General features: G+C 49.5%; 1 protein-coding gene across 1 annotated transcript in view; it reads left to right on the forward strand.

Annotated features, from left to right (window-relative positions):
* Klf13 (KLF transcription factor 13) overlaps positions 1–24283 on the forward strand; it is a 53573-nt gene extending 29290 nt beyond the window's left edge. The window contains exon 2 of the mRNA XM_052161477.1: positions 18850–24283. Within this exon, the coding sequence (XP_052017437.1) occupies positions 18850–19139 (290 nt within the window). The 3' untranslated portion in view covers positions 19140–24283. The remainder of the gene's footprint in view (positions 1–18849) is intronic.
* The last annotated feature ends 2005 nt before the right edge of the window (positions 24284–26288 follow it).

Consider the following 26288-nt stretch of genomic DNA (forward strand, 5'->3'; position numbering starts at 1 on the left):
CACTGTGCCTCTCCCTGCCAGCACTGCCTGGCCCATGGCCCTTTCCTGTGCTTGGCATTTGGCCTCTAAGAAGAGTCTGGCTTTATCTCTTGACTTACATGATGGCAGATGGGGATGTAGCCCCTACCACCCACCCATGGTACCTTTGCTCCTCTCCTATGGTCATAGGATCCTTTGGTAGGTGACTGTGAGTTGCAGGAGATCAGTGTACCACATGTGTGTGCCCCCCTCCCCCATGGAATCAGTGTAGTTGTCTTTGGCACAGTTTTCTCTGTTACTGGTTTTCCAGATCCTTCCTGGGCCTGTGCACCTGCTGGGCATGGCCTTTATACTGTGTCCCCTGGAGGGTGGAGGCTCATTTGCTCTACCTCTTGGTGAGGCATGCCTCCACTGCTGCTGAGGAGGGTGTGGGAGCAGGCTTAGAGGATGGGAAATGGCTCCATCTTGGTCTTGGTAGTTCAGATTTGGCTGTGAGAGTTTTCTTGGAACTATGAAACCCACATTGCTAAGGCTAGAGCCCTTCTGTTGCACAATGAAGACATTGTGTCTTTCCCTGCTTGGCTCCTCTCTGGACTGTCTCTCCCCTGCCCCCTTCTTCCCTTCCCTCCCCTCCTTTCCATTTCCCTCCCCTCCTCTCCACTCCCCTCCCCTTCCTTTCCCCCTCCTTTCCTCCTTCCCTCCCTCTCTCCCTCCCTAAGGTTTGTTTATTTTTGTTTTGTATCTGTAGATGTTTGCCTGCATGTATGTGTGTGCACGCACCACATGTGTGCCTGGTCTCCTGTGGAGACCAGAAGAGGGTGTTGGATTTGGAACTGAACCATGTGAGTGCTGGGAACCTAATCCAGGTTCTCTGAAAATACTTGAAACTCTGAGCCATCTTTCCAGCCCAAATACTTTAAAAAAAAAAAGATTTATTTTTACCATTAATAATTTATTTTTTTGAGAATTCCCTATATGTGCACTGTATTTGCATTATCCTTTGGCACACACACACACCCATTTTTAATTTGTGTCTGTGTGGTTTGGCATGTGAGTGCAGATGTCTGCAGAGGGGTGTCCGATACCTGAGACCTGGAGTTCCAGGCAGTTATGAGCTGCCCAGTGTGGGTGCTGGGAATTGAACCCAGATCCTGTGTAAGAACAGAGTGAGCTCTTCACCACTGAGGTAGAGATTTGTGAGCATGCCTGCGGTGGGCTTTCCTGTATTGCATCCCCACCCCCACCCCGTTGGGCATGTGAAGGGAGGGCATCCTTACGTACTTTCTTCATAAGTTCTCTGACCATCCTGGGACTGAATCCACTCCTTCTTTCCCTTCCTCCTTCTTTCCCTTCCTCATCCCTTTGTCCCCTGTGCTGTTTTCTCTGTATTTTCTTCAGCATTTGTCCTAACTCTGCTGGGCTTTTCTTTCTGACCCATTTTCTTGCATTGCTTTCTGCCTCGGGCTTCTGTGCCTCTTGTGCACTTCCTCTTCCTCCCCTGCCTGCTCAGTCTCAGGATTGTGGTGGGAGCTTGGGAAGTGCGCCTCTCATTCTTGGCGCCTTTCCCCTTGCTCTCCAGTGTCCTTTGGCCTACAGGGCCAGGGGCTGAGTTGTCTTGGTACTGCCCTGATGGTCGAGGCCTGTTAGGCCATTTTCTTCAGGCCTTTGCCTTAGGAAGGAGTCTTCTGCCCTGCCTGGGGGTTCAGAACCAATGTGTGTGTGTGGGTGGGTGGGTGGGTGCACTAGAGTGGCCACATCCAGCCGCCACACCCTGAGCCAGAGGACTCCCTGTCCAAAGCCTTGCATTAGCTGGTCTTTTCTGGTTAGGTGCCTTGTGTAGGGTAAGGAGAGCCCCCTTTCACTGCCTCTGTCGTCTACCATCCAGCTTCTAAGTGTTAGCCTTGCCCTCTATCTATCTTTTGCTTTGTCTGTTAATTTGTGTCAGTGGAAATCAGAAGCTGGGCCGCGCCTGCAGCAAAGCTTCCAGCTGTACCCAGAGCTGTGTGGCCTTCTGTCTAGCACAGAGGTCTAGGGAGAGAGCTAGAGAGGAGATGATGAACAAACTATTTATTTATTGGGGAAGGAGGCATGCCCTTGGTAGTCAGAGGACAGTTTGGATGAATCGGTTCTCTTTTCCCAGGCCCGAGGTCCCAGGTCTCCTTCCTTCTGGTCCCAGGCCCCCACATGGACAATCCAGGTCTGGGGTAGCAGCCACAGAGGGTGACCAGAGGCCTGAGCTCATTCCCTCTTTTCACTGAAAGAATTTTTTTTTTTTTAGCATTCAGATTGGGCCCTTGTCACAGCATGGGGCATGATGACATCTGCTCCTATTGTATTAGAATCATTGGACCATAACCGGGCCATGAAGAAAGGGAGAGTGAAGGAAATATGCCCTCCTCCTCCTCCTCCTCCTCCTCCTCCTCCTCCTCCTCCTCCCCCTCCTCCTCCCCCTCCTCTTCTTTTTATTATTAAAGGAAATGTGTCTAGTGTTGGTTGGTCAGAAGTGGTTTACAAAGCCAGGTCTAAGGGAGGCTGTGAAGAACAGTCTTCCTTGGGTATTGCCCTCAAACTGTAGTCAGTCCCTCTGAAGAGCAGTTGCTGGGCCAGTAGCTGCCCGTTTGCAGCACACTGTGGGGTGGGTTCCTGTCCACCTACCTTCCGGTGGGGAGTCACTCATTAAGGAAGTGTCTGCTTGACAGAAGTGACCATGGGGGCTGCTCCCAAAGCAGTCGAGTTGCCGGAGAGATTAGTTTATCCATCTCCATCTTTTTTGTCAATTGAATCTGCTTTGGTCATTTGCACTAGCTTGCCATTAGTAGCTTGTGACTCCAAGGAGAGCCACATGACTGTTGTTATGATCACAAAAGGCAAGAGGCATCATTGTCGTTCCTCAACAGGGCCATGACTGTCATGTTTCCCTGGGTCCCTCCTGGCATCTGAGATTTGACTTTTTTTTTTTTTTTCTGGTTTTGGTTTTTGGTGGTTGTTGGGTGTGTTTTTTGTTGTTGTTGTTTTGTTTTGTTTTTTTAAGATTTATTTATTATATGTGAGTGTGCTGTAGCTGTCTTCAGACTCCCCAGAAGAGGGCATCAGATCTCATTACAGATGGTTGTGACCCACCATGTGGTTGCTGGAATTTGAACTCAGGACTTCTGGAAGAGCAGTGCTCTTAACGGCTGAGCCAGCTCTCCAGACCTTTTGTTTTGAGACACATCTCTCTGTATAACCCTGGCTGGCTGGAACTTGCTATGGAGACTGGGCTGGCCTTCAACTCAGAGTTCCCCCTGCCTCTGCCTCCTGGGTGCTGGGATTAAAGGCGAGCTTCACCATCATGTCCAGCGTTGGCATTTCTTTTTAAATAAATATTTTATTTAATCTTTGACAATTTCACACACATACACGCACACACGCGCGTGCGCCCGTCTTGATTGATTATCATCACCCAATTCATCTCTCACATTTCCCCCTAACCCTTTTCAGCTTGTCTTTCTTTAGCCCTTGTGTTCTTTTAAAATAAGTCAATGAGTCCAGTGCTGCCCCCCTGCAGATGGGTATGGACCATTCACCCACCAGAGCACAGGTAACTTACCAGTGGCCACAACCCTAAAAAATAGCAGTCTCCTCACCACAGGGGCCAAAACCTATCAATTGCCACATAGCTTGTCAGCTAGGGGTAGGACCTCACGAGCCCTTCCCTGGCCCATGCTAGAATGCGCACTGGCTTGATGTTGTGCAGGTAACTTCAGAGGGGATGTGAGCTCATTAGTGTAGATTTAGAGTCACCCAGGAGACACCTGTCTGGGTGTGAGAGGGAAGGCCCACCTGATACCACCTGTGTGGGGGTGATGCCACCTGGTGATCTGGGGTCCCAGACTGTATAAAAAGCAGACAAGTATCTGCATCCATTCATCCCTCTGCTACCTGAGAATGCAGTGTGACCAGCTAGCTGCCCAGTGCTGCTGCCTCCTTGCCTCTTGCCATGATAAACTGTTGTCCCCTCAAACTGTAAGCCCAGAATAAACTCTTCCTTTCATTGCTGTGGTCAGGTACTCAGACACAGCCACAGAAATAGGAACTCTACCCTGGCTAAGTGTTCTGTAGACTGATCCTCGGCCTGTAGCTGTCTGATCTTTCTCCTGCTTGGACTGGGTGTGTGGCTCTCGGAGGCAAACACAGCAGAAAGGAAGGCTCTTTCTCTCTCCACTTCTTGCCTGTGGGGAATCCAGTCCATGTGAATTTAGTGCTGTTAGTGTTCTTACTCAGATGTCCCGCCCCGCACAGGGACTCTTTAGGCTGTTCCTGTGTCCTTTTGACCTGCCCCTTCGTTTTGAGCTTTTGTCTGTTTCCTGACTCTCTGGCACTACATGATGCTCGAGCTTACGGACTTTTCCTGTCCCAGCCCACAAATCAAATTCAAAGGACCCCGTTTCCTTTCACTGCAGAATGGTATCAGCATCCAGGATCTGGGTGTGCTCCTTGTGACTGGGGTGTGGCTGCTGTTATGCCACTCTGTGGGAGTGTGTGTGTGGGGGGGAGGGAGTGTGTGTGTATGTGTGTGCCTTTTATACACAGTTTAACACATTAATGAAATACACCATATATCTCTGTCCCTCCACATCTAGGTCTTATTTGTGGCCAGCCTATGGGACTAGACTCCCAACAGACTGCCCCTTTCTGTGACCCCTCTACCTCTGCCCCCCAGCAGTGGTCTTACCTGTGTCCCCTTTCTTAGTGCACCTGGGAGGCAGGAGGAGATTGTTAGAGCATGCTTAGAGCTGATCTTTGCTGACTACAGTGCAGGTCCTTTTGCCTACTCTAATAGAGTTTCCCGTCACAACACTGTGTTCCCAGTAACTTAGGCCAGCTGCTGTCCCACCCTGCACAAAGGCATGTGACTCAGAAGAGTTCCAGCCTGGGATTCCCCAACTTCCTGGTTGGTGTTTATTTGTGTAGCCTGAAATGCCTTGTTTGTGAATACAGTTCCAAGTGCTGGGTTTTTGTTGTTGTTGTTGTTGTTGGGTTTTTTTGTTTGTTTGTTTGTTATGGTTTTGGGTTGAAATGGAGACTGCACTAAGGTTACCCCTACCCCCAGTTCTATGAGAACTGACAAATGCAGTCTTTATCTGCTGTCCTAATAGCCAATGTAGAAATTACCCTGTTCATCCCTTTATCGAAGCTAATCAGTCCCAAATCCCCCTGTCCTTAATGGGATTTCTGTCTATAGGTTGTGTTTTGCAGAATGAAATACAAATAGAGCCATGTGAAGTGCAGCCTTTTATGTCTGGTTACTTCAGCTTAGCAAAATTCATTCATAACTTATTGTGAGTCAGTAGCTTCTTTGTTAACCACTGAATAATATTCCATCATGTGGAGATACCAAAATTAGTCTCTCCATCTGTAGAAAGTGTGTGTTTCCATTTGCAATGGTTATAAATAGCTATTTTACGGTTTGTGTACAGGTCTTAGTATGGAATCTTAGTTCACCTTGGTGAAGGCCTATGAGTTGGGTTAGGGTGTTGTGTTTAAGGCTGTATAAATTCATAAGAATCTGTGAGTGACCTTCCACAGTGGCTGCCTCTCTTTCCTAGTGTGAGAGTGAACTGGTCCAGCAGCACTGAGTGCTGGAGGCTTTGTGATTCTGGCATTGTCGTGTATGTGCATGGTGCTGTCTTCTCTTGTTCTCATCGGGTCAGAAGATGCAGAGCACCCCTGAGCTGTTGACCATCCTCTTCAGTGTCACACTCAGATTATGTGGTTATTGTTTAATTTTTTTATTTATTTTTTATTTTTTTGGATTTGGTTTTTTTCATGACAGGGTTTCTCTGTGTAGCCCTGGCTGTCCTGGAACTCACTCTGTAGACCAGGCTGGCCTCGAACTCAGAAATCCGCTTGCCTCTGCCTCCCAAAGTGCTGGGATTACCCGCGTGCGCCATCACCGCCTGATTATGTGTTCATTGTTGAAGCTGGGAGCTTATTGATGCAACTTCAGAGCAGTTTATATAGGCAGATGGCTACAAGTTGCCTTTTCTTTCTTTCCTTCCTTCTTCTGTCCTTCCTCCTGCCCATCTGCCTGCCTGTCTTTGTCTCTCTTTCTCCCTTCCTCCCTCTCTCCCTCCCTCCCTCTTGCGCTCGCTCTCTCTCTCTCTCTCTCTCTCTCTCTCTCTCTCTGGTTTTTTGAGACATGGCTTCTCTGTGTAACTCCTGGCTATCCTGGAACTTGCTCTGTAGATCGGAATGTCTTCAAACTTCCAGAGATCTTCCTGCCTGTGCCTCAGTCAAGGTCTGAGATTAAAGGTGTGTGCTGCCATTTCTGACTAAATTGCCATTTCTTTAGATCAGCCTCAAATTTTGTCAGCTAATTAAACATGGGTCTCCTGTCTTTCTTTGGTATCTTGGAGGCTCAGAAACAGGTAGCACATCATTCCTGGGCCGCAGGCCACTGTCTGAGTGCTGTGTAAATGCAGCAGCTACCATGGAATACCCAGACAGACTGTTGATGCTGGCCTCGGAAATGGATGACAAAGAAAGCAGGCCCCCATGTGGCTCTCCGCAGCTTGGGAAAAAGGAGCCAGGAACATACACTGTTGTTCCTTTGGAAAGCAGTGTTGAGACCTAAACATTGAATGGAAGAAGTGGAAATGTCTGCTCTTTGGGTTCAGCTCACTGCCTCATAGCTTGATCACCTGGAAGAGTGTTGACGCAGCAGTCTGCATCTGAAAGCTTTTGGAGTGCATATTTCTCCTTGCAAGTGTCTCCAGTAGTAATAGGGTAGAGTGCCTGGGAGAGCCTGACTTGATGGTTGCTAGTCTCCTGGCAGAAACCAAGAGTAGTGATGGTTGCCATTTTATAGGGGTTCGTAGAAACAGAAGTTTTCAAGTATGTTTTGTAACCCTTAGTAAAAGGAGGGGAAACACTATTATGAAATGTCTGGCATGTGGGCCTTTTGACCTCTCTGGGCAAGTGTACCAACGTGTGCAAATTAGTGCTGCTTGTCAGGTTGGGGTGATGGTTTGGTGCAATCAGCTAGGAGCGGGAGATTGAGAGTGAGTGAGTGAGTGTGTGTGTGTGTGTGTGTGTGTGTGTGTGTGTGTGTTTGCGCGCTGGTAGGTATGTACGTGGCTTTGTGTAGAGTGTTGTTATATTATGACTGCCTGAACCAGTTCACTTGAAAATATAAGAATTTCAGAAAGGATAGCCAGACACCTTATGTACCCCAGAATATTCCATGTTTCTTTGCTGTGCTCATAGAGTACATACTCTTTGGTATTCCATAGAGTATTCTGTTTGCCTGCATCCAGGCATGGCTTCAGGACTTCTGCTGTGTTTAAACCTCTCTGTCTGTTGCTTGTGAAAACATTAGACAGTTCCATGTGCTCCCTGTCCCCCACCCCCTTCCTAACCCTCCTCCAGGTGAGTGAAGTAACTGTAGATGCCACTGGTCATGGAGTGCCATCCCCAACCTGTCTTGCTGGAGAGGGGCAGGATTTGGGACAGGATTCCAGCTCTGGGCTTGTCCTACTGTCACCAAACCTCCCCTTAGCACCAGGTAGACCTGGGCCATAAAATCGCTTGCAAAGCTACAGTGGAAAGATATTCCGAATCCTGGGTGTACAGACTGTATCACGGGCCTTCCTTCCTGGTTGGTGTCTTTTGGATTAGCTCCTTGGAGCTCCCTTGGGGTCCTGCTCCAGGCCAGGTAGCAAAGGGCATAGGAAATAGGGCGGAGGGTGAGACAGGGTTCAAGGAGGAAGAGGCTGTGTGGGAGCAGTGGGCAGAGCTGGGCCTGGAATTAGGGCTGGCTTTGTCTCCTAAATGGCTTTCTGTGCAGAATTCCCAAACTTGTGAGCAGCCACAGACAGAACTGAAGGACTGACTATACCTGTGGCTCTAGAAATTTTACAGGAAAGCCTGTTCTCAGACTAGACCTTTGAACACAGTGGTTTTCCCAGAAAATGCTGGGTGTAAATTGCCAGTAACTGGAGACATCTGTTGGGTCAGTGGGCCTGTGATCCTGTAAGGGAGATTTTCTGGCTGGCCTTGAGGGTGTGAAGCAAGAATCCCTACCACACTGCAGCTGTTCTAAAAATGACAGGTTCCCCCCTTTTTCCTTCTTTAAAATAAAAAAGCCAGATAGCCTGACCCCACGGTAAAAAAAACGACAGTTCCGATGTGTTTGCTTTATGAAGTCAACTCTGGATAAATTGTTTTATTATGTCCTGCTGCAATTTCATGGGACTTCCCTCTCTACCCAGTTAATTGGCACCCTCTGTGTCAGTTGGGGCAGGCCAGGTAGAGGGTCAAGACTTTGAGATAGTCCCTTTCAGCCTCCCCCAGGTGCTAGTGTCGTGGGCTGCAGTAAGAACATTGGTGACTGGCAGCCCTTTCCTGGGATTGTTTGCAGGGTGCTGCTGTTAGCTTGCAGGATGACTTTGAAATCAAGAATTAGCCAAGTGCTACATACAACCTGATTCTGAAGTAGCTGCTAGCCTTCCTTTGCAGAGCCTGAAGTGACAGGGTGCTGAGGGTTGGTTCTGGTGAGGCTCAGAGCCAGGTACCTCAGACTATTCTTTGCTTATCCCATGTTTTATACAGCAAGCTGTAGCAGCTATTGACAGCACTGCTGTGGTAAGGAAGGCTATGCAAATTAATTCCTAGGCAAAATCCCGGCTTGAGGCCCAGCCCTGACAGGCCTTGACTCCCCCCATCTGAGATGGGCTTCCCACACTTCAGGTCTGGAAGAATTAGGCGAGCTGGCAAAGTGTGAAGGTGAGGCTGACCACTGTGGATGGCTCCTACCCTTAGCTGGGGTGTCTGAGAACATAAGCTTCTAGGAGGCGTCCAGGGTGGGGGCGGGGTGTGTGCAGGGAAAGCAGAGAGGAGGGGGGCACATTGATTAGCAAAGGTGCAGAGGTTCGCCTCTCTCAGCTGCTTACAGGGTTCTGGGGATGTGGGGTGGAGCTGCTGACCATGCACCTCCACAGCCCATCACCACGCCTCACTTCCTTGGTGCCACTAAAGAGCTTCTTTTGCAGAGGAGGTCGGCACAGGGCCTGCTTGTACCGAGCAGCAGGTGATTGATTCTCTGGGAGTCTCTACAGATCTCCACAAGCAGCTGCTGATAGCCATGCTGCTCTAGACATCACTACCTAGCCACGCCACCAGAGGAAGTACTCAGCCTTCTTCTCTTTGTGCCTGTTGCCCTTCCATTTTGCCTTTTTCTTTTTGGTCCAAGAGTAAACTGTTCACAGAAGTCTGCTGTATCCCTGCTGCTGCCCGCCACTCTGCAGCTGATACAGAGAAGCCAGCTCTCCTCCCTTGAGGGATGTTGGGATGTGTGTAATGGCGGCGGCTAGGGCTAGGACTCGGCCTCTAGGCTGCCAGCACCTGCCCGTACACGCAGGCAGGTGTTCAGGGGACAGTCTTCTTGAAGGGTACAGGCAGTTCCTCCTGCTGCTGCTCATATTCTGCTGTTGGGTATTTGTCACCTGTCACCTTTTAAATCCGACCTGTTCTGGATTGCCTGTCAAGCCCTTTATCCAGGAATGCCCTTGAACAGAACTACTTGCTGGGAGATCCAGGGTCTCTAAAGCTTTGTACTTTGCTACGCTTTGGGGTTTCTCTAAATAGCCCTACTCCCCGCCACCCCCACCCCGGCTTTAATCTCCTGAATGACAGTCATGTTAAGAGAGCTGGTTGGGCTCCTAGGAGAGATGGCTGGCTGGCTCAGTGGTTAAGAACAAGGGACCTAAGTTGGTTTCTCAGAGCACATGTTAGGCAGCATACAACCAGCATCTGCGTTTCTGCCACCAGTGGCACCTGCACTTACAGCCACAGGCCCCCCACCCCACCCCACCCCACCCAGACACGAACACATAAACATAGATATGATTAAAACCAGAGGAAAGACAAGGTTGAACAGACTAGACTGCAGATAAATGCATCGGGGCTTGGCCAGGAGCGTGCAGATGAATTACTGCCATCTATTACGGATACAGTGTTTTTTACATGAGGCCACCTTGGCCTGAAAATCCACTCTATAGCCTAGGCTGGCCGCAACTGAGGGCAGTCTCAGCCTCCCCATCCCCAAAGTGCAGGAATCCCAGACACGAGGTACCAGGTCCAGCTGAGCAGTGAGTGTTTAAAGTCTATTTTTTTGTTTTTTTGAGACAGGGTTTCTCTGTGTAGCCCTGGCTGTCCTGGAACTCACTCTGTAGACCAGGCTGGCCTCAAACTCAGAAATCCACCTGCCTCTGCCTCCCAGGTGCTGGGATTACAGGCATGTGCCACCACTGCCCGGCTAAAGTCTAATTTTTATTCTTGTATTTTGGGGGCTTTGTGTGTTCTGCAAGGGGCACACTGGGCTGTTCTCTTAGCCCTAATGTCTAGTTTTTAAGGTTGTATCACCCATGAGTAGCATTTTCTATTTTTTAATTTTTTTTTATTATTGTGTGCTATATGTGTATGCACACAGCAGCCTTCATGCCACAGCATGCATGTGGAAGTTAGAGGGGGGCCTCCCTCTACTGCGCTGTCCTTTGAATGTGGGGTCCAAGAATCTGGTTCGTGGTGTCAGGCTGGCATGGTGTCTTACCTGCTGTACCACCTTGCCAACCTCAACGTGACTAGATCATTTTCTAGTTGCCATATGGCTTATTTGAGGCATGGGGAAGCTTGGCTTGGGTTAAGTCCTTTTCCAGTCTTTCCTATCTTCTTCTGTCTGCTGGAGAGAGCCTGATCCTACTTCTGCACAGACAGGCAGGTGCGTGTGCAACCCCATACTGTTTAGCCAAATGGCTCGAGCATTTGTTCTGGGCCTGGTCTTCCTCACTTCTGTGAAACCTGGTAGCCTGTCTTTCTGTGGTACACGATTCATAGTTTCCTTAACCATCTACTGAAGAATGCTTCTTCTGGGCTTCAGCTCTGCAGACCAGTTGGGCGCGAATGCATTTTCTAAGTGTGTAGGTGTGTACACATTTGTAGGCTAGGCACTGAAAGGTTTAGGGGCTTGAAGGATAAGCAGTGTTTTAAAATGCAACAGTGGGGGCTGGTCCTCTCCGGTAACAGGCCAGTACTGAGCTACAGTAGCAGCCACATTTATCACCTTTCTAATGTCGCCAGTCTTCCAGAGAGGAGCTTTTCGCAGTTGTCCTGAGCAGAGGGACAAAATAGCCGTGTCCCTGTATGTAGCCTGACCATCTGGTGAATACAAAATACATTTCAGTGGGATCCTTTGCCTTGACATCATGGGGGAATATCGGGGGTTGCTTGAGAGACCCATTGTATTCTCCTTATGAACTGTGCCTGCCTGGTTTTCCACTGGCTTTTCCAGTCTCCATGAACTCTCTATGTGGAAGATAATGGGCTCCACACGTATGTTTTGCTGTTTGTCACTTACCTTTTACCTTTGTCTATAATGACTCCATTCTGTGTAGTCCTGTTATCATCAGTCTTAACTTTCATGGCTTCTGGACTTGGATTTATATGGCGAACTTTCCCCCATGTATTATAAAGAAGTTCTCATAGAACGTCCATGGTTTCATCTTTCACGTTCAGATCTTTGACAGCTTAAACTTTTTCAAGTTTTGAAATTTGAACCAGTACATAAAAGTTGTGTCTAGCTGGGCAGTCGTGGCACACACCTTTAATCCCAGCGCTTGGGAGGCAGAGGCAGGCAGATCTCTGAGTTTGGTCTACAGAGTGAGTTCCAGGACAGCCAGGGCTACACAGGGAAACCCTGTCTCAAAAAACAAAACAAAACAAAACAAACAGACAAAAAGTTGTATCTATCTATGTATACCTATTAATACCTTTGTGACACCTCCTCCCCCCAAGTTTCTGGCCACCAGCGGCATCTCACAGGCATAGACACCCACCTAGACACAGGCACATAAACATGCACATTTAAAAATAAAATAAATCTTAAAAATAGAGCTGGTGAGGGACACGTGATGTCTGATGGAGCTACCACCCTGTTTGGGTCTAGCTCTGACCTCCTGCCCGTCCTGCACCTAGTTATTAGCTGCCACAGTTATACTCAAACAGGGTGGGGCCCTCACAGAACTTTTCTCACTTAATTTTCCATGCACATTTTAGTAACAAGTTATCACGTAACACATTACACCAGCTAAAATACCAACTTGCATCCATTGCAGAAATCGTCCAAACATCTATCAGTCCAAGGTGGGTTCTGAGGTTGAGTAGCAGTCTCCCTTCTGCATCCTGAGGGCTCACGTGCGTGATCATCGCATCTGAGCCTCTGGGCTGAGATCAAGTATAAGAATATACATGATCAGTGGCATTGGCTCCACAGCAGCAGGCCAGGGGCTAGATCAGTGCCTGTAGGCAGCAGTTCTCCCGGTCCGTGCTCTGGCATATACCCGCAGGAGCTCCCTCACATACCCCTCACAGTGACCGAGAAAGATAAGATGGCATCAGTGGCAGAGTGGGGTCTCCTCCTGGGGCGTAGGTCTCTCACCTGTTGCATGGGGGTGGGGTCATCTGCAGATCAACTGTCTTGGTCATTAGCATTTGTAGTGCTCAAGGCCCCAACCAAATGTACCCTGAAGGAATCGGGAAAGTCCACCATTCAGAAACAATTCTTTCTAGCCCACCTAGGCTATTTATATACCTGAATTTTCTTGGCGGTCTCCAGTTGACCGACTCAAATACTTGGCTGTTTGCTGAGCTACGCTAGGAGAGCAAGCAGGCCTTCCTGGACTGAAGACTGAAGGCATTCTTGAGATTGAAGCTAGAAGTGGCCCTGAGCCAGTGACCACAGACTAAAGCTCTTTACTAATGAGCGGTAGCGAGACTGGGAGCCTGCAGGTGTGGGATCTCTTCAAGGGTTCTGACCATTCGGCCTTGCCACAGACAGACTCCTTGTGCCTGCAGAGGGCTGATCTTAGAATCTGGGATACTGCATAAGGTCGATGGATCTATCTGCATTTTCAGAATCTCCTGGTCAGAGGAGCATCATCATCTGAAGGCTCTCTCTTCTCCCTCCACAGTAAGAGAGAAAGATGGGCTTCCAGTTGAATGCTTGGGCAGTAAACCTAAACCGAGACCAAGCAGGAGGTTGCTCGGTCCCCTCTCCACCACTATCACTGCATACATTAGGCAGGGGTGGGACCGCAGAAAAGTCTCTAAAAACTCACCCTACCCCCCCCCCCCCCAGAGGTCCACACAAAGCAGAAAGGCTCTGTGGTTTGTTCAGGTGCTGCTGGAGCTGGGAGCCGCCCGCCTGTCCGCCCACCGGGGGAGGAGAGAGAAGCAGTGAGGCTTAGCTATCTGTCTGGGCTAGGTACTGGGAGTATGCCCTTCGGATCGGAGGACCCAGCTCAGGCTCTGGGCTAGAACGCTCTGGGAAGCCAGGAGCACTCGTGTGCCCTTCTGCTGCGGGACAGTGCGCGCCCATTCCCAGTTAGGGCTTTGGCGGGAGGAGAGAGCCTCCACAGCCGCTTCCCCTCCTCCGCCGGCCTCACTGAGAACATGCTGTTCCCGCCCAAGCCTGCGGCTTGGGCAAGAGCATATGGGACGTTATGTTCCCTGATAAGATGAGGCAATCACGCTCAGCCCGCGCCATGCACTGCTTGCTGCTACCAGCGGCCTCGCGGCGGCGCCAAGGAACATTTATGTAACCGTTTCTCTGGCGCGCCAAGTGCCCGTGGCCAGTCCCACCTCCCACTAAACCCCTGGGCACACTGTACCTCCCCTCCTCCCACAAGGTTTAAGTCCCCCCCACACACACACACCCCGCATTGCGTATAGGGTCTCTATTTGGTAGCTCCCTCCCAGCCTTCACTGGCCTATAGCTCTTGTGCCTGTGTAGGCACTTCCCCCACCCTGTGCCACCAACACTGCCTAGTCGTGACCCAGCCCACTACAGCAGTTGGCCTTCCTCTGCTTCCCTGCCCACCCGGTCACAGTGCCTCAATATCAGTCCTCAGCTCCCCCTATCTCCCATTTTCAAAGTCTAATCCACATCTTGCCCTGTGCCTCCAGTCGCCTCCCCCACTCCCAGGCACTTATATGCACCTGTATTGGTCACTCAACACCCTGTTCCCTGTTCCTTTATAGCTTCTGAGAATGAGCTCCCCCCCCCCGGGGGGGGGAGGGCTTTGGGAAAAGGCCAGCCCTCTAGGGGGATCTGTTCTCTAATTCAGCTACCTACTTGGGAGGTGCCTTCTTTTGAGTTAGATGACACCTTATCCTCGCAGGCTGCCCTGTCCTCAGGAGGGCAGATGCAGGATTCCAGTCCGTGGTGAGGGGCATTGAGGCTGTTGATCAGCCCACCCCCACCCCCTTGGCTGGCGTGGGAGGTAGTCTCCAGCTGTGGTGCTGGGCTATCTGCCCCACCTTCCCTCACCTCTGCAGTGTGTCTTGGGCTGTTTGAGTTCAGGCACCCCACCCTGAGGCCAGTCTCCAGAACTGCACTTCCAGAGACCCTTTCACAGGGCCATGAGATAAAATTGTGTTGACTGCAGTAACATTACCTACCTTACCTTTGCTCTTCATAAAGAGCTCAGTGGAAAATTCCAGAGGCCACGGGATAATTGATGGCCTCACTTCTCTGGACTGCAACTGTAATGTGTGCTTGGGTTTTGTTTTGTGTTGTGTTTTTTCAAATACAATTCCTACCAGAGGCTGTTCAACTACTAGAAGCTCTAAAGCATGGAGTGTCGTGTCCCCCACCTCCATCCTTCCTTCCTTCCTTCCTTCCTTCCTTCCTTCCTTCCTTCCTTCCTTCCTTCCTTCCTTCCTTCCATCCATCCATCCATCTCTGTTATACTAGTTCCTGCCAATCTCCTCAGCAGCCTTGGATATTACCACTGTGGGTGAGCGTCCGGCTTGAGCTCCTATAATTTCTGTCCATAGTCTTTTTTTGGTTTTGTTTTTTTGGATTTGTTTTTTTTTTTTCCGTGACAGGGTTTCTCTGTGTAGCACTGGCTGTCCTGGAACTCACTCTGTAGACCAGGCTGGTCTCGAACTCAGAAATCCGCCTGTCTCTGCCTCCCAGAGTGCTGGGATTACAGGTGTGCGCCACCACCACCCAGCCTTTTTTTTTTTTTTTTTTTTTAAATGTGGGCTGATGCAGGGATAGAGAGCAGGTGGGAGGCCATCCTCTCATGGGGTGAGGACTATGTCCTGAGGGCCCTGTCTTGAGCATGTACTCAATGAAATCTGGGGTAAGACCTTCCCACCTTCCTCTCTTTAAGCCGTCTCCTCAGATGCTGTGCTTACAGTGCTCAGCCATCTGTAACCATCTCACAGGATCCAGGGATGCGAGCAGAAAGATCCCAAGAAGGACAGGATCCAGGGCTCTAGGGAAACAGTTGAACCTGAGTTCAGTGGATTCTGACTCCGCCCTGAACCCAACTCCCATCCCCACCCCAGTCTAATCTGGGGATAGCAAATAAGACATTTGGACCATGCCAGGCCTGGTGCCAGAGCTGGCTGCGCACACATCACCACGTGGGCCCTTCTGTGAGAGCGGGATAGCATATTCACTTCTGTACCTGCCGTGCCATACGACCACACAGTGGAGAGCTAAAAGCAGCTCAGATGTACTTTTCAGATTCCTGAATGAAATGAGAAATCTAAGAGCAAGACACTGGCTGGCAGGGGTGGTTCTTTCTGGAGGCTCCAAAGGAGAATCCACTTTCCTGCTCCTCTCTCCTCATTTCTAGTGCTGGAGCTGGCAACTCCGAGCTTATATAGATTGTCCAGTCCTTACCGCCATGTCCCCTTCACTAAACTTCCCTCTTGTAACTTGTAGTTTATCTCAAGATTTTTATCCTAATTATAGCTACAAAAAGGTTTTTTTTCCTCTCTCTCCTTCCCAATTAGGCCACCTCAGAGGTTTGGGGGCTGATGGTTGGGTTTGGCTATATCTTTTCATTGCTTATACTGCTGTACGCAGTTGGGAACCTGTCTTGTGTCTTGCTACCCATATAATGGAGACTGGGTCTGATCTGACACATGTAATGCCAGACCTTGCCAGGGCACTAATGATTGATAGACCTTGTTAATGTCCCAGAATGGAACCAGCATGTGACATTTTTCCATCTTCTGTTGACAGACCTCCCTCCTCTGGAACCAGTTAGCAGTGTATTCAACATTATTACCATTTCTTTGACTGTGGTTGGGTTAATAAATATTTCTTAAATTGTATTTAAGCATCCTCTTAAAAAAATTAGGATATGGTGATAAACATGAATCGCAGGACAGGTGTAAAGATGAGAAGGTAATTTTTAGGAATTGGTTCTCTCTACCATGTGGGTTCTGGGGCTGGAACTCAGGTTATCAGGCCTGATGAAGCAAGTACTTTACCTGTTGAGTCATATCTTGCAAGCCCTTAACTATCATTTTTAAGAAGACCTGCAACACAGCAAAGCTTATAATGAAGCTGTGTCCAGTTCAGTACTATTCCCCTGATCTGATTTCAGTTGTCCTGCTGGGTACTGTTAAAAAAAAAAATTGTGTGTGTGTGTGTGTGTGTGTGTGTGTGTGTGTGTGTGATATTTCTGTTTTTTAATTTCTCAAATCAATCTGTTGCTTTTGTACAGTTATATTTAAGACCTTCCTCACTTATACCCACCTCCTCACCTCCCCCTGAACTGATGAATATATAATTTTAATTATTATATTATTTTAATGTTAACTGTGTGTCTTCCACCATTTCCTTGAAAGCTACATTTTCTGATTGGCTTTCTGATGGATTTGTCTGACACTGATCCTGCACAGTGTTGAAATCTAGTGCTGTGTTTCTACGACTGGAACCATAAAGTTTGATAGACCTGCTGGGGCCTGGGCTGGGATTACAGCTCGTTCTGCATTCTCCTGGTGTTGGTGGAAAAGATAAGTAGTTTTACAGACAAAAGGCACCTAGAGCTGGCTGCACACAACCATCTGGCGGTTTAGTGTGCTTTCTATTTGACCCTGTTGTGTGCAGATAGATCTGATATTTTCTGTAGCTTATTGTTACCTTTTTTCTAATAAAAGTAATGTGCCTTCCCCATGTCCTTAAGTTTATCTAATATCTTGATCATGTTTTCTGCACAGAACTCCTTTCTTTCTAGGATTATACCTCTGCACCTTTGGGCCCTACAGAGCCACCTCTCCAAACCCCCGCCTCGCTCTCATCTCCTAGTTTCCTCTTGGTTGTGCTGGAGTACATGAGATGCGAACTCAGCTGCCCTCCAACATGTCCAGCTTGATGGACATACGTAACGTCTCCTGCCTTGTGGTGGGGATAGCCTGCTGTTTGGTTCTCAGTATCACCTATTAAGTGTCGGTCTCCATTGGTACACACTGTGGTGATTATGCAGAAATCCTAACAATGCTTTTCTGTACATAGCCTCCCCATCTCTGCCCAGTTTCCCATCTTACTCTCCCATGCCATGCACTAAGTCTGGTTTTCATTTATTCATTTTTTCTATTTTGCCAGTCTATACCTCTTCTTAAATAGTTTTAGCCCCTGTACGATTCCTGGAGCTTTCAGCTTTTAGCCCCTCAAACAAAAAGCTAGGAATATACTTGCAGCACAATCCTGGAAAATTGAGCCAGAAAGCACTAAAAAAACTAGTGGCCATGCCCTAGGCTGCTGGTTTTGAAGGTCACCTCTCAGGATCTTTCCCTGAAAATTAACAAGGAAAATCAACACACCTCATGTGGGCCTTGTCTTCAGCAGTCCTAGGAGATGGAACAATGGACATTCACATATTTTGTAGAATTTTTTTTATTTCAGGATAGTTCTTTCTTTGAATATATTTCCAGCTTTTTGGAGTTATTTAATAATATTTTTAATTTCTCTGTGCTGGTGTGTGTGTGTGTGTGTGTATGTGTGTGTGTTCTCTGAACTTGCTTTTTATGAGAATTTTTCTGTTGGTTCTGTGCATGGCATTGAGAGTTCTAATTAGAAGTTTTAGGTTGATACTCTCCTGTTTGCCAGCTTCTTCTCCCTTTCCTCCGAGTTGTTGGCTCTGTTGCCCCATCTCCTTTCTCTTCACGCATGTGATTTCCTTTGGCCGTCAGGTGACCCTGAGTGTCTGTTGATATTTAAGGTGGAGGGGTGGGTGCTGTGGATTTCTTTTGCTGGACTTACGTGGGCTAACTTCAGGAGCTTGCAATCTTCCTTATAGCATAAGGCAGGGAAGCAGAGAGGGAGAGCAGCAACAGTGTGGCTCCTCCAATACCAGAGAAGCTTCCTGCTAGAGCACTGCGGAATGCCTTTCCTTGAGCACTTGGTCCATCTTTCTTTCCTTTTCTTTTCCTCTTTTTTTTTTAAACCCCCCCCCCCCCCAGTGTGTATAATAAAGAGTTTAGGTAAATGCTAGCTTGTCCCTTGATCTGAGCAAGGAGTGCACCCTGGTCATTCAGACTGAGTGACTCCACATTCCGTCTGAGTCCCACTGTGGGTTGCCTCCTGCACACCTGGGTAGGCCCCTCCTGGGCTATTTGGGGTCATCACTGTTGTCTGTTATCCTGTTTTGAGTCTTCAAGAGCCTGTTGGAAGTTTGATAAATCCCTGGCCCACTGTAGGGCCTCTGTCAGGAGCAGCAGGCTCCAGGCTGCTGCTGCTCCAGGCTGTGTCTGACCCTCTCTTCCTAGGCAAGATTTGGAAGACTGTCCTTTGGGCCCGCACCGCCTTCCTACTCCCCGCCCAGGGCTGAGCACCACTGGCTCTGCTCACTGCCAGAGTTGGCCATTGTGGTTCTTTCTTCCTCAAACCCATCATCTGCTTCCGTCTCGGGTGTGGGCTGAGAGCTTGGCACAGGATGGGAAGATAGGCCTTGGAGGATGGTGAGAGTGAGTGGCCTGGCCTGATGGCCGGGCGTGGCCGAGACTTAACCTCTCTTCTGTCACCCGCAGGTGAGAGGCCTTTCGCCTGCAGCTGGCAGGAGTGCAACAAGAAGTTCGCACGCTCAGACGAGCTGGCGCGGCACTATCGCACGCACACGGGCGAGAAGAAGTTCAGCTGCCCCATCTGCGAGAAGCGCTTCATGCGGAGTGACCACCTGACGAAGCACGCACGCCGCCACGCCAACTTCCACCCGGGCATGCTGCAGCGGCGTGGCGGGGGCTCGAGGACCGGCTCGCTCAGCGACTACAGCCGCTCGGATGCCAGCAGCCCCACCATCAGCCCGGCCAGCTCACCTTGAGCACCCGCGCCCGGACCGCGCCTCCTTGCCCGCCCCTTTGGTAATAGGAAAGCTGAGTGAACTTGAGAAGTCCACAGCAACAGTTTTCTTCACCTCAGGTGTCAATTTTTAACAAAAAGGAAAAAAAATCTCAAAAAAAAATAAAAAATTAAAAAAAAATAAAAAGACCACCCACAAATTGCACAATACAGCTATCCACGAAGTTGAGATTCAGCGGTGTTGAAATCCCCCCTTTCTCAGGGATGAACGCGGTCCACCAGGTCAGTGAGGGCATGCCTTTCTGCCGCCTTACTTTGTACATAGATTTGCACTCTGGAGCTTTCTGTGAGGTTTAGGATTACATTGGGGGCAGAACAGGACAGCTGAGACAGAGCTGTGGTCACTGGTATTGTGCTTTCGCAGTAGACCCTCTCCCGCCTACCCCACTCAGTTTTGGTCCTCTGCCCCTTGGCCTGGCTTAGAGCACAGGTGGGTCTGAGGGACTAGCCACCTCCCAGGGATGTGGTAAGCCATGACAGACCATGGGAACACTTGCCTATGGAACTGTGGAGGACACCTGCCTTCTAAGACTGGGCCTGCCTTCCTGCCTGCCTGCCTGCCTATCTACCTGCCTCCAGAAATCCTTGGGAAAATGGAGGCCAGATGCAAACCCTGCCTGGATTGGCATATCATTGTTGCCAACAACCCGTGGAGGCGGCTGGGCCCTGCCTGCCCTACAAGAGGGCACCTGGGACCCTTCACTATCACACCATGTTCTCAGACTGGGAAATAGTGCCCTGGGCACATTGTACTGAAACTGATTTCCCCCAAAATTGGTGTTGTTTTTATCCAGCTCCCTAAGCTCTCGTGCCCCGGGCCACTGGACAGGACCATCACGACCCCTCTGCCTCTTCAGTCTGTGAGTGTGGCAGCACTCATACATCCCACAGGACTGATGGTGGCAAAGGCGGCGTTAGTTAACTCCTCAGAGCAGCACACACAGCAGGTGTTGAAGGAGATGCTATTGGAGAAACAAGGATTCTGCGTCTCTGGGGGACACCGCATGAAAATTGTGGGAATCGCTTTCCCAGATTCTTGGGTACAGACTTGGCAAACCCACAGTTCCACACTGTTGCATTACCCACTTTTCTGTCCTGCTTCTGCCTGCCCTGCCTGGGAGCACCCAAACCACACCCAGTCTGCAGTGTAGGTTAGGGGAGGGGTGGGCAGCCTGCTGGTAGGACAGCTGGAGTAAACCAGGCCTGTTCTATTTTTCCTGGAGCCCAGACCTGAGCTACATCGGCTTCAGGTGCTGGGCCTTGTCAGCAAGACCATGTTCTGGTTGTCTGGTTGCCTGGTTGCTCCTTTGCAGATACTTGGAGTGTCATCTGCTCCCACCCCACAGAGGCCCAGGCATTTCTTCCCCTTCTCAAAAAAAACTGGGGCCTAGGACCACAAGGCCCCAGGACTGGATATGTGTGTGTGCGTGTGTTTGTGCACATGTGTGTGTGTATGTGCGTGAGTATGTATTGGGTGGCGGGTGGGTTTGGGATGGACATGGTTAATCTTACAGAGACCTCTCTTCATTTTGATGTGGAGGACCGGCCTCTGTGACTCAGAGGGTTGTAGATGGGCTTCCTGGGCCCAGTGGGCCTTGGTTGTGGCCATTCTGCCTCCACCCCAACCCTCACACAGTGTGTGTGTGAATGTGAGAGTGTGTGTGTATGTGTATGTGTGTGGCGCGGGACGGCACAGGGAAAGCCCAGAGACCGTGCCCTGCAGTGTCCGGCTATTGTCATGTGGCTCCCATGTGGATCTCAGGCACCCCTTTCTAACTACCTGTGTCAACTATGAGAGGCTAATGGCATATGGTGGCTTCTGGTGGCACAGTAGGTGCTGAGTTAGGCTGTGGCATTGTTGCTGCCAAAAGCAGGCACGGTGGGTGGGGATGGGCCCTGCCCTGGTCCACTGCAAAGCTGGTAACAGCTCTGCTTGCATTTCATCTGGGGAAGAGAATGGGGTGCATGGTCGTCGGGACCTTGACTGGAGGGAACCCTGGGTGCTTGGGGTGTGGCAATCTTCATGCTGAGTTCCAAAGTGTAGTCCCTCCCAAAGTCATTTGTGTGAGGCAGAGAAAGCCACACTCTGAACACATTTCATGTCTCAGGAATTCACATTCCAGATTCAGGAATTTTATTCCAAAGTCCTTTGGTGCACCTACATCCACATTTCTGAAGACAGAGGCAGCAGTGTGCCCCAAAGGCCAGCCAAGGTCTCTCCTTGGGAGGAGCCGGGTGTCTCCCTGTGTCTCCCTGTGACCTATGTACCCACAGAGTCACAGCAGGAGGTTTTCTAACTCCATCACTGTCTGCACATAGGAAGGATAAAAGGACTCTAAGCCCCATCATCTTGGAATAAAAGAAAGAGCTGGTTTGTTTTAGAGCGGGTTGGGGGGAGGGGGAGGGAGAGCGGGCGTAGGCTGTTTCCAAAGAGAGCACTTAATTTAATTTTTCCTCTGAATGACCCAGGGCTGTTCCATCTGATAGATGGAAGGGTAATGTTGCCTTAAAACAGAAATATGCAGGCGTTGGCTATTTTCGGCAAATGAACGTGTCTTCATTCCCAAAGTGGTTCTCCTTTAATGGCAGGGTGTGGCCCTTTCGGCCTGGGGCCAGGGCACCCCTCATAGACCCCCCTGTATCATCTGGGGCTTCAGTTCATCTCATCAAGGGGTGGGAGGAAGGAAGGAACATGATTAGCTTCACTTCCAGTGGCTTCTCATTAGGTTCCCATCTTGTCATAAACAAGGGATGCCTTCTAAGACGCAGTGTCTTCCCAGACTGGGTCTGTTGCAGGATCTTTGAGGTTTTTTTTTTTGTTGAGGTTTATGGCCATATTTTCTGGTTTGATTGACTGAGGAACCCGTAGGGTGCCCAGGAATAATACTGGAAAGTCAGATCTTTATTTCCGGGATGGGAAGCAGAGATCCCACAGTGAAAGTGCCTGAGTGAAGGGAGAGTTCCCCACAGCAGCGGCTAAGAGGAGCTCTGGCCTTCAGCCACCATGGGGCTGGAGTTCAGCTCATGTCCCAAATGAGAAAGTCCCTCTTTGCATCAGCCATATTACGGGGCCACTGTCTGTTCCCCAGATGCCTACTGAATCCTACAGCCATACAGAAAATAGCCCTTTCCAAAGAGGGCCTTCGGTTCTCTCTTGATGGGTGCTACGTAGGGATGGACAGTGATGCCCTTGATGGGTGTGTGGTCCTGGAGGTGCCCTGCCTGTGTCCTGCCACACCCCCTACTCACAGGACCCGAGATGCAAAGGCTCCCCACCTCCAGCCCACACCGTCGAAACCTTGTTCCGAGGCCAGCACTGGGGCAGGTGCACAATCCTGCACCCTTGTGACCCCAGGGAGGGGTGCTTTAGATGTGGGGATGGATGGGGGAAGGTGACATTCTGTGGTCCCAAGAGAAATGTGGCAGAACAGAGGGTTTACCTTTCAAGACTAATGCCTCTCGGCCCCACTCCGTCCAGAAGACTGGCCCCTTTTCTCGCCAGAAGCAGGTGCTACGATGGACTGCACAGGGTCACAGCATTTCCTAGAGGCTTCAGCTGGGATCTCCTCCCACAGGGCCCCTCCGTGGGAGCCTAACCTGAGCAGTAGCTGGGCCTCTTTCTCCGCTCCTGATGGTGGCTTTGTTTACAAGGCTGCCTATTTTGACTTCTGACAGGTGTTACCCATTGTCCCTCCCCTCCTCCTGCCCCACTTCACAAAAGGTCATTTGGTCAGAGACCGTGCGGGAAGGTTTGTGTGTAGTCATGTTATGATCAGTAAGAAATGCTTCGTAGGTCACCCTTTTTTTTTTCCTGTCCAAAGTTTCCATCTGTCTGTCCTAGTGGTTATATCTTTCAAAGCTAAAATCCAGATGTTTGACTCACTGTTTTGAAATCAGGATGGCACTAGGAAGAGCCAGGTCCTGTGACTAATTTTCCTGATTCTGAGTCTTCGAAGGTTTGTCCTGGATACATTCCAGAGAATTTTGTGCCCGAACATGGACACACAGTCCAGCTTATCACTGATCCAGGCCTGAGCACTGCTGAGGGACAGGCCTTCCTCTTGGTGGCCTAGAGGCCCGCCCCAGTCCACCAGGGAAGGGACGTGTGATTGGTTTCTTTGACCCCTACGGAGTGGACTTGCTCTGAAACTCTAGCCCAGCCCAGTCGAGTGTCACCCCACCCCCACCCCTCATCTCACACAGCTTTAAAACTTTACTACTTTTATTTAGAAACAAACAGGATGGCAGAGAAGACACCTCCCCCACATTCCTGGGGGTGGGCAGGAAACTGGTCAGGCATGAGGGCGGGTTTTCTCCCCGCTGTTTCCCTAGAGTACTTACTGCGGTCAGCGGCCTGTGCTCATTCCCCTCAGTGCCTGTGGGCCAGGTTGCCTGTCTCAGTACTGAGACCCTAGACTTTGGAGAATTCCTCCCCCAGGAGTAGCTAGATCTACTCTTGTGACTCAGACACTGCCTGGTCATCTGCTCCAGTGGCCTACCTGATTTACAGTGTCTACCATAGTACGTGGGTGGAAGAATCTTTCTGTTCCCTCACTGCACACTGGAGAGGCCCTGGGTACCGAGTGTGGGGACCCCATGGACAGTACCCTAAGGCTCCCTGCTGAGCCACTATGCATTGTGGGGTCAGAGCTCCTGTCCCTCCTTGGTGACTGGAAATCCCTGCTGTGGTTTTGTCGGACAGGCCTGGGTGACTGCTTCCCATCCAAAGCCATCGGTGGAACTTTTGTGGGATCCTTTGCCAAAATCCCAAGGCAAAATCCAAGGGTCCAAGGCCATTTCCATCAGGTTCCCACTTAGATTTTCCATAGGAACTTTTTTTTTTTAAACCTAGCTCCCAACATGCTTCCAAAGGCCATGTTCCGTCTTTCCTGGATCACTACAGTGAAGTATTACAGTTGTACAGTTTCCCAATCTGGCCTTGGCTTGCTCGGATAAAACTTTGTTATGTATTTTGTAAGGCATAGATTCTATATTGTAATGTCCTATGCAAAAGAAAAAAATTAATGAAATTGTAAATTTTATTGTTTTAACATGTATGCATGTTTAGTGACGTTTACATTTTGAAATAAAATTTATGATTCATTATTTTATTTGCCTAGGTGATTCACTTGAAGGGTGTGGTCTGCAGAGGTTCTGTTAAAGGGGCAGAAACTAAAATCTGGAGAAACTCCAGCCACTGATTGGAGAGGCAGGATTTCAGCTGGGCTCTGACCAAGGGTGGCTTCCCTTCTGGGCCTGTCTTGTGGGGCTTCTTTGAGCTCATTAACTAAAGGTCCACAGGAGGATGTGATGCCCATGTCTCCAGAGGGTTATAAGCTTCCTTCAGCCTTCCTTTATGTTACATGTCACTGGAACAGATAGGATAATCAACTCAGTTTAGAAAGGGGGTTTTTTGGCTCATGGTTTCTTTTTCTTTTCTTTTTTTTTCTTTTTTTTTTTTTTTTTTTTTTTTTTTTTTGGTGTTTTGAGACACGGTTTCTCTGTATAGCCCTGGCTGTCCTGGAACTCACTCTGTAGACCAGGCTGGCCTCGAACTCAGAAATCTGCCTGCCTCTGCCTCCCAAGTGCTGGGATTACAGGCGTGCGCCACTACCACCTGGCTGGCTCATGGTTTCATAGGGTCAACCATAGCCAGTTACTCTTGCTGTAAGCCTCTGATAAGGCTGCATGTTATACCAAGAGGGAGGGGGACAATGCCACTCACCTTTTTCCATGAGGTAGAAGAGAGAGCCAGGTTCCCACTGTACCCTTGATGGGCACAGCATCATGACCCGAAGACTTAAGCTCTACCATCTACCAATACAACTACATGGACACCTGGAAAATGCTTGCAACTCAAGCTATAGCACTCCCCATAAGCACCTACACTCTCCCTGGGTACAGCTACTCTTTGTCTAGGCTTCTAGAAAAATGTCTATTTCTAGCCACAGAAGTTGTATGGTTGGCTAGAGGCCAAAATTCACTGCCTAGGGAAGAGGCAAGAGATCTGCTATTTGTCAACACCAGATGCCAAATTGTCCATGGCTGCTCCTGGATGCCAGCAGGGTCAAGTGTGTGACTGGGTCTGTCCCCCATGGTCTCTTACCCACAGTAACATGTGGACAGAGTTGAGGCCCATAGCTGCCTTTTGATCCAGGAAGGCACAGTGGCACCTGTGCTGTAAGCCATTTCAGTCTGTATCTGTAAGTAAAACCCACTAAGAAATTCTAAATACTAATAAAAGAAGGCTTTTCAGTTGATAGTGGGATTTGTTGAAGCAACATAGACCCTGGTGGACAGTTTCCTACAATTAGGAGAGAGGTGTGTTGAAAACACCCAAACATGTTAACTACAGCCATAAACACATCATCCTGAGGCCTGTGTTGGCACAGGATAGTTACAGCCTGTTCTCAGTTGGAGATTTGCCCCAGGACAGTGTAGTTCGCTGCCTCTGCAGTGTTCCCTTATTGTATAGGAACTTCCAAAGATGGCAGTAACCATGGGGTGGGTCTGCTTCCATAAACAGTTGTGTAGGGAAAGGGTCCTGGAGGCTTTAAAAATACTGACAGGAAAAAGAACTGCCCGTCACCCGTGACGTCACTGCTGAGAGCTCGTTCTAAGAGGGAAGCTGTGTTGACTGCCTGCATCCTCTAAGAAGCAAGTGTCAGCTTTTACTGATACTTGGAAGTAGAATCCATTAGTACATGTGATGTCCAAACAGCACATCTTGGTGTCATCCTGGAACAAGGTGGAGCAAAATGCCTGTGTCCAGGCCAGGGGAGGTGTGGTATGAAACGGGAATGTGTCAGGCTTCCATCATCCCAGAGAGCAGAGTCTGGCCACGGCTCACAGGCCACATCTGCCTCTGAGGATGGACTTACCATGTGGCCTTGCCAATCTTCTGCTTTCAGGAATGTGGTGTCACAGGGATAGCTCTGAAGAACAGAGGTTTGTTTTGGTCCAGTTTTTCCTACAGATGCAAGGTCTGTTGCCCACCTCTGATTGCCTTCCTCCCAGCAAAGTCCCAAGGCAGCACATACAGAGAGGCACATGTGTGCAGTGCATGTGTCACCTCAGGGTTCTCTCTCTCTCAGTCAGTCATGGGGGCTTC

This window comes from Apodemus sylvaticus, chromosome 1, assembly GCF_947179515.1.
Source record: "Apodemus sylvaticus chromosome 1, mApoSyl1.1, whole genome shotgun sequence".
Taxonomy (NCBI): domain Eukaryota; kingdom Metazoa; phylum Chordata; class Mammalia; order Rodentia; family Muridae; genus Apodemus; species Apodemus sylvaticus.